Genomic DNA, 8,656 nt, shown 5'->3' on the forward strand with positions numbered 1-8,656 from the left:
GGTTTCTATTCCCTGGAGGCCGGTAGCTCCCCAACACCCCAAGTCTCCTGGCCTTGCCAAGTGTCCCCCGGGGTGGGGGTGGGGCGACATCCCCCTGCGTGGGGAGCCCCTGCCGCCCTCCATTCCCTCATGGCACCCACACCCCCAAACCTAGAGCTCCATGTCGCAGGGCACGCAGACCCCGCCCTCCCCTCCAAGCAGAACCCACAGCTTCTGCCCGAGGGGCTGTGTGGTGTGGACCCACAGACACACAGAGTCTGGCCGTTTGGACGAGAGCGGCCGGATGGATGGCCTGCCTTTCCTGCGGCAGGGGCAGGGGCAGGGGCAGGGGCAGGGGCAGGGGCAGGGGCAGGAGCAGGGGCAGAGGCAGCCGATGACCGGGGAAGGCTTGGTCCCGCGGAGGGCCGCCAGCTCTCTGGGGGTGACTGTGCTCAGGTGCACGCCCAACAACCTGCGGGCACAACGGGGCGTGCAGTCGCACATCAGCTCCATCCTGTGTCTCCCCCGCCCTGTGGACACCCTGCCCTCTTCAGTCCCGGCCGCCTCGCCCAGCTGCTTACAGTGTCATCCTGACACGCCAGGTGGTGGGTTGGATGCCCAGTCAGGGCCAGGACAAGAACTAACCAATGGCCCTGGCCGGTCTGGCTCAGTGGATGGAGAGCCAGCCTGTGCACTGAAGGGTCCCTCCCTGGTTCCATTCAGGTCAAGGGCACCGGCCAGGGTTGAGGGCTCGATCCCCAATGTGGGGGGTGTAGGAGGAAACCCATCGAGGTTTCTCTGGGCGGAGACGGGTGGGAGAGGGGAGTGGTCTTGCCCGGAGAGTTGGGAGGGGGTGTTGATGGGTGGGTCTCCTTATTGAAGGCCAAACGCACACCTGCCAGCTCTTGGGAAGAGAGTTGCCTCATGGCCCGCTCCACGTCGGTGAGTATGGCCAGGATTTCCCCACGGCCTCAGTCCACCCCCACCCCCACCCCCCTCACCTTTAAGGAAGAGGTAGAGGCGCAAAACTCAAGGATGAGAATCGGGGATCGGCTGCCACAGCAGCACTTTTTCTTCCCTTTCTCAAGGCTTCCGTCCCACGGGGCTGAAGGGCTTTGGAATCTCCCCGGGCTCTCTCCATCCAGCCCCCTGGTCCCAGGCTCCTGGCTTCACCCCAAGAGTCCTTCCTCATGGACCTCGGGCACCGGCCCCAGGCACCACGTGTCTGCCCGCCCTCCTGCCTGGGCCCTGGGACCCAGCACCCCTGTGGGTGGTGAGGTGCGTGCCTCAGCCCATGGGCTCCTTGGAGTGGGAACCCTTGTCCCCACTACAACCCAGGAGCCGGGATGCAAGGAATTTGTGAAGCCCTGACTTTTTCCAGTGCCTTTAAAGGTGGTAGAAGTAAAAAAAAAAAAAGGGGGGGGAATAGAACAGACTCCACATGGGCCCACGTAGGCTAATCCCTGGGCCACCCAGCCAGAGCTGTCATCAGCCCATAAAGCTCTGAAAGCCTCGGGTTTGGGGAAATCACCTTAAAATCCACAGAGAGTGGAGGAGATCCAGTCCCCACGACTCTATTGGTGTCAATTTGGTCCCTATTTGGCCTCTTGCTTCCCACTTCCCAGGACTTGGTGTTTGGGTGCCTGGCGGGTCATCGTGGGCCAGGCCCTGGGTCGGTCGGCGCTGGCGTCCAGAGTCCTCGGCCTGTGGGACTCAAACTCTGGGGGCACTTTCTGTGCTGAGAGCAAAGTGCTGCCACTGTTTGAGTTCCACCGGCGGAGACAGAGCTTCTGCTGATGGGCCGGGAGGACCCTGCCCGCTGTGGCCTCCGGGAGGTGTGCGAGGCCCGGGTCGCCTGGCCAGGGCCCGGGGGCCGCCACGGCTCAGCCTGTGGCACTCAAATGAGCAGGCACTCTCCGATGTCCAGGCGGAAAGTGCTGCAACATTTGAGTGTCACCGGGGGGCACATCCAGGGGACCCCCCCGCCCCCGCCCGGATCTGGGCTGGCCAGGGTGACTGCAGGCCAAGGAATGGACGGCTTCAGGGACGCCTCAGGGGAAGGGAACCGGGAAGCTGTCCATGCCACATGTGACCGAGTGCAGCCAACTTTCCTTGCCGAAAGCCAGTCCATCCTTGCTGCTTGACACAGTTGCTGCAGGGAAGAAACATCTGCACAGCATATGTTTCAAGGGACCTGGCGTATATGGCATACCGTTCTTAATATGTTTGCTGCTCCCCCTCTTAGCGCTGTGTGTTTTAAACAAGACCACCTCCCCGAGAAAGGTTGTTTCCCCAGGTGGAGATTTTTTCCCTGGAGTTAGGGATTAACAAGACTAAGGAAGAGAATAAATCAGTGAAACGCCCTAGTGTTACAGAAATACCATGTATTTCTTATGAAGAACTTGGACTAAGACTGTTGGCCCACATAAATTTGGGACTTGTTGGGCCCACATCCCCAGGGGTCTGCCCACCAGGGAAAGCACCAAAGCCTAGACCCCGCGAGACCCACCGACACAGGGCAGTCCAGGGAAGGCCAGCAGACAGGCTGGGAGGACATAACCTTTACTGGGTAAAATAATCTCCTTTAGTCACTACCTTGGAGAGATTAACCTAGAGGGGTTAAACTCAACAGAACTAGATTAACAAACGCCCTAACCTTTGGAATAGAATGGATAGGATTAAAATCAACTGGTATAAATACAGATGTAACAAGACAATCGAGACCTGACCTGAGACCGAGTGTTTCCAAAATGGCAACAGTGAAGGATGCAGATACCCCCAGCAGCAGCACCAACAGCGGCGGCAACAGCCGCGCGGATACCCCCAGCAGCAGCACCAACAGCGGCGGCAACAGCCGCGCGGATACCCCCAGCAGCAGCACCAACAGCGGCGAGGGCAAGAAGCGCTTTGAAGTGAAAAACTGGAAAGCAGTAGCCCTCTGGACCTGGGACCTTGATGTTGATAACTGTGCCATCTGCAGGAACCACACTATGGATCTCTGCATAGAATGTCAGGCGAACCAGGCCTCTGCCACTTCTGAAGAGTGCACCATTGCGTGGGGAGTCTGTAATCACGCTTTCCACTTGCACTGCATCTCTCGCTGGCTCAAAACACGGCCCGTGTGTCCGCTGGACAGCAGCGAGTGGGTGTTCCAAAAGTACGGCCAATAGAAAAAGAATGTTCTCCATCAAGCTCACCTGTTTTGTTATTCATTTAATGACTTGCCCTCCCGTACCTTCATTGTAAGTCAGATAGAACGAGGTCTTTTCCGCTTTGTCTTTTCAGTTTGCTATTCCTGCAGTCCTGTCGTGTTCCGGGTCAAATAAAATCCAGTTGGGTTCTTTAAAAAAAAAAAAAAAAAAAAGACCTAACCTGGCCGGAGAACCTGGTTAGAGAACCTGGCTAGGCTGCTGATACACTGAACGCTGTCTCCGTGTCATTCCTTCTTCGCCGACTCCGTCCACACCTTTGGGAACCCCTGGACCTGCTGGGGGTGGGCCCCAACAGCCCCCAATGGAGGCATTTGCCCCGAAACCAGCATAGTAGGCAGCTCAGGGTTGAGGCAGAGCCAGCAGTCTGCTCTCCGGTTCGGGGAGGTCTTGTGGAGGAACTGGAACATGGCGTTCAGGCCCCTAGGAGTCCTTGGTGTGCTGTGGGGCCTGGTATGGGGTGGTTGCTGGAGGGGGGGACTGGCTTGGATCCTTAGTGGACACCTTGCTGGAGCCGCTGGAATTTCCCCCTCCCGACCGGCTTTCCGGGATGGGGTCAGGCTGGGGACCTCTCGTCGGGCCAGCGGTGCTGGGAGTTCGGGTCGAAGGAGGGGTCATGGAGGTCCGATGGGATTGCGTTCCCTCGGGACCATGTGACGTTGGATGGTGAACAGTGTTCCCGTATCTTGACCCAAGACATACAGCCGCAGGCCCCAAGTCTTTCCCCTGCCCAGGAGTCTGCCCACCAGTTTGAGGGTTGGAGGATGACTGGGTTGCAGTCCCCACTTGAGCAACCCTTTGGTGTCCCTGGGCCTACTACCCCAGTCAACAGGAGTAATGAGTCCGAAGTTTTCCAGGGGGCTATTGTCTCACATCCCCAAGATGCACAATAAACATCCCCTTCTCCTCCACATTCAGGGGGCCCTTCCCGGGGGCGGACATAATGCTGAGTGTGCCCTAGTTCTTCCTCCCATACCTTCCACCCACAGCGGAATGTCTTTTCTTATTTTCTTTTTTAAATATGTTTTTATTGATTTCAGAGAGGGAGGGGGAGAGAGAGAGATAGAAACATCAATCATGAGATAGAATCATTGATCAGCTGCCTCCTGCACACCCCTTTCCGGGGATCGAGCCTGCAACCTGGCCATAGGCCCTTGACCGGAATCGAACCTGGGACCTTTCGGTCTGCAGGCCGATGCTCTATCCACTGAGCCAAACCAGCTAGGATGGAATGTCTTAACTTTGGTGTGCATGTGAGTACTTATTCCTATGGATAGTCCATCTCGGGGGGGTATCCCCCAAAGAATCGGCAGAGGTCCGTGGTTATACGTGGGGCGTCCGCGGTGGTGTTTCTCCCAATGACTGTCCCATCTATGGTGGGGGTCACCTCCCGGTGGGGAGGGGCGGTGGGGAGGAGAGGAGTAAGCTGATGCTCAACCACCGAGCCTGCCCGGCCAGGCCCCCCAAGACCTTTCCCATTGATCTGACAGGGAAGCAGCCATCAGTTGCCTCCAGTGCTCACCCCGACTCAAGAGAGATACCCCAAACCTAGATCTGCACTCTGCCTTGGAATCAGGCCCCAAACCCTTTTTTGGGGGAAGGGGGGAACAGGCTCAACCCACCGAGACCCCCGGCCGGGCAGCACCTTTCCATCTTCAGTTCCATAGTGGGCGGGGGAGCGGGTGCTGTTGGTGGTGTGTCGGTGTCAGTGCAACGCCTGGTTTCTATTCCCTGGAGGCCGGTAGCTCCCCAACACCCCAAGTCTCCTGGCCTTGCCAAGTGTCCCCCGGGGTGGGGGTGGGGCGACATCCCCCTGCGTGGGGAGCCCCTGCCGCCCTCCATTCCCTCATGGCACCCACACCCCCAAACCTAGAGCTCCATGTCGCAGGGCACGCAGACCCCGCCCTCCCCTCCAAGCAGAACCCACAGCTTCTGCCCGAGGGGCTGTGTGGTGTGGACCCACAGACACACAGAGTCTGGCCGTTTGGACGAGAGCGGCCGGATGGATGGCCTGCCTTTCCTGCGGCAGGGGCAGGGGCAGGGGCAGGGGCAGGGGCAGGGGCAGGGGCAGGAGCAGGGGCAGAGGCAGCCGATGACCGGGGAAGGCTTGGTCCCGCGGAGGGCCGCCAGCTCTCTGGGGGTGACTGTGCTCAGGTGCACGCCCAACAACCTGCGGGCACAACGGGGCGTGCAGTCGCACATCAGCTCCATCCTGTGTCTCCCCCGCCCTGTGGACACCCTGCCCTCTTCAGTCCCGGCCGCCTCGCCCAGCTGCTTACAGTGTCATCCTGACACGCCAGGTGGTGGGTTGGATGCCCAGTCAGGGCCAGGACAAGAACTAACCAATGGCCCTGGCCGGTCTGGCTCAGTGGATGGAGAGCCAGCCTGTGCACTGAAGGGTCCCTCCCTGGTTCCATTCAGGTCAAGGGCACCGGCCAGGGTTGAGGGCTCGATCCCCAATGTGGGGGGTGTAGGAGGAAACCCATCGAGGTTTCTCTGGGCGGAGACGGGTGGGAGAGGGGAGTGGTCTTGCCCGGAGAGTTGGGAGGGGGTGTTGATGGGTGGGTCTCCTTATTGAAGGCCAAACGCACACCTGCCAGCTCTTGGGAAGAGAGTTGCCTCATGGCCCGCTCCACGTCGGTGAGTATGGCCAGGATTTCCCCACGGCCTCAGTCCACCCCCACCCCCACCCCCCTCACCTTTAAGGAAGAGGTAGAGGCGCAAAACTCAAGGATGAGAATCGGGGATCGGCTGCCACAGCAGCACTTTTTCTTCCCTTTCTCAAGGCTTCCGTCCCACGGGGCTGAAGGGCTTTGGAATCTCCCCGGGCTCTCTCCATCCAGCCCCCTGGTCCCAGGCTCCTGGCTTCACCCCAAGAGTCCTTCCTCATGGACCTCGGGCACCGGCCCCAGGCACCACGTGTCTGCCCGCCCTCCTGCCTGGGCCCTGGGACCCAGCACCCCTGTGGGTGGTGAGGTGCGTGCCTCAGCCCATGGGCTCCTTGGAGTGGGAACCCTTGTCCCCACTACAACCCAGGAGCCGGGATGCAAGGAATTTGTGAAGCCCTGACTTTTTCCAGTGCCTTTAAAGGTGGTAGAAGTAAAAAAAAAAAAAGGGGGGGGAATAGAACAGACTCCACATGGGCCCACGTAGGCTAATCCCTGGGCCACCCAGCCAGAGCTGTCATCAGCCCATAAAGCTCTGAAAGCCTCGGGTTTGGGGAAATCACCTTAAAATCCACAGAGAGTGGAGGAGATCCAGTCCCCACGACTCTATTGGTGTCAATTTGGTCCCTATTTGGCCTCTTGCTTCCCACTTCCCAGGACTTGGTGTTTGGGTGCCTGGCGGGTCATCGTGGGCCAGGCCCTGGGTCGGTCGGCGCTGGCGTCCAGAGTCCTCGGCCTGTGGGACTCAAACTCTGGGGGCACTTTCTGTGCTGAGAGCAAAGTGCTGCCACTGTTTGAGTTCCACCGGCGGAGACAGAGCTTCTGCTGATGGGCCGGGAGGACCCTGCCCGCTGTGGCCTCCGGGAGGTGTGCGAGGCCCGGGTCGCCTGGCCAGGGCCCGGGGGCCGCCACGGCTCAGCCTGTGGCACTCAAATGAGCAGGCACTCTCCGATGTCCAGGCGGAAAGTGCTGCAACATTTGAGTGTCACCGGGGGGCACATCCAGGGGACCCCCCCGCCCCCGCCCGGATCTGGGCTGGCCAGGGTGACTGCAGGCCAAGGAATGGACGGCTTCAGGGACGCCTCAGGGGAAGGGAACCGGGAAGCTGTCCATGCCACATGTGACCGAGTGCAGCCAACTTTCCTTGCCGAAAGCCAGTCCATCCTTGCTGCTTGACACAGTTGCTGCAGGGAAGAAACATCTGCACAGCATATGTTTCAAGGGACCTGGCGTATATGGCATACCGTTCTTAATATGTTTGCTGCTCCCCCTCTTAGCGCTGTGTGTTTTAAACAAGACCACCTCCCCGAGAAAGGTTGTTTCCCCAGGTGGAGATTTTTTCCCTGGAGTTAGGGATTAACAAGACTAAGGAAGAGAATAAATCAGTGAAACGCCCTAGTGTTACAGAAATACCATGTATTTCTTATGAAGAACTTGGACTAAGACTGTTGGCCCACATAAATTTGGGACTTGTTGGGCCCACATCCCCAGGGGTCTGCCCACCAGGGAAAGCACCAAAGCCTATACCCCGCGAGACCCACCGACACAGGGCAGTCCAGGGAAGGCCAGCAGACAGGCTGGGAGGACATAACCTTTACTGGGTAAAATAATCTCCTTTAGTCACTACCTTGGAGAGATTAACCTAGAGGGGTTAAACTCAACAGAACTAGATTAACAAACGCCCTAACCTTTGGAATAGAATGGATAGGATTAAAATCAACTGGTATAAATACAGATGTAACAAGACAATCGAGACCTGACCTGAGACCGAGTGTTTCCAAAATGGCAACAGTGAAGGATGCAGATACCCCCAGCAGCAGCACCAACAGCGGCGGCAACAGCCGCGCGGATACCCCCACCAGCAGCACCAACAGCGGCGAGGGCAAGAAGCGCTTTGAAGTGAAAAACTGGAAAGCAGTAGCCCTCTGGACCTGGGACCTTGATGTTGATAACTGTGCCATCTGCAGGAACCACACTATGGATCTCTGCATAGAATGTCAGGCGAACCAGGCCTCTGCCACTTCTGAAGAGTGCACCATTGCGTGGGGAGTCTGTAATCACGCTTTCCACTTGCACTGCATCTCTCGCTGGCTCAAAACACGGCCCGTGTGTCCGCTGGACAGCAGCGAGTGGGTGTTCCAAAAGTACGGCCAATAGAAAAAGAATGTTCTCCATCAAGCTCACCTGTTTTGTTATTCATTTAATGACTTGCCCTCCCGTACCTTCATTGTAAGTCAGATAGAACGAGGTCTTTTCCGCTTTGTCTTTTCAGTTTGCTATTCCTGCAGTCCTGTCGTGTTCCGGGTCAAATAAAATCCAGTTGGGTTCTTAAAAAAAAAAAAAAAAAAAAAAGACCTAACCTGGCCGGAGAACCTGGTTAGAGAACCTGGCTAGGCTGCTGATACACTGAACGCTGTCTCCGTGTCATTCCTTCTTCGCCGACTCCGTCCACACCTTTGGGAACCCCCTGGACCTGCTGGGGGTGGGCCCCAACAGCCCCCAATGGAGGCATTTGCCCCGAAACCAGCATAGTAGGCGGCTCAGGGTTGAGGCAGAGCCAGCAGTCTGCTGTGAGGTTCGGGGAGGTCTTGTGGAGGAACTGGAACATGGCATTCAGGCCCCCTAGGAGTCCTTGGTGTGCCGTGGGGCCTGGTATGGGGCGGTTGCTGGAGGGGGGGACTGGCTTGGATCCTTAGTGGACACCTTGCTGGAGCCGGAGGAATTTCCCCCTCCCGACCGGCTTTCCGGGATGGGGTCAGGCTGGGGACCTCTCGTCGGGCCAGCGGTGCTGGGAGTTCGGGT

The 8,656-nt window shown here is 58.2% G+C and overlaps 1 protein-coding gene across 1 annotated transcript; it reads left to right on the forward strand.

Annotated features, from left to right (window-relative positions):
* Positions 1–7,636: 7,636 nt before the first annotated feature.
* On the forward strand, positions 7,637–8,011 carry LOC132217262 (E3 ubiquitin-protein ligase RBX1-like). The gene has a single exon (XM_059667355.1). The coding sequence runs from the start codon at positions 7,637–7,639 to the stop codon at positions 8,009–8,011; it is 375 nt and encodes a 124-aa protein (XP_059523338.1).
* The last annotated feature ends 645 nt before the right edge of the window (positions 8,012–8,656 follow it).

This window comes from Myotis daubentonii, chromosome 15 (genome assembly GCF_963259705.1).
Source record: "Myotis daubentonii chromosome 15, mMyoDau2.1, whole genome shotgun sequence".
Taxonomy (NCBI): domain Eukaryota; kingdom Metazoa; phylum Chordata; class Mammalia; order Chiroptera; family Vespertilionidae; genus Myotis; species Myotis daubentonii.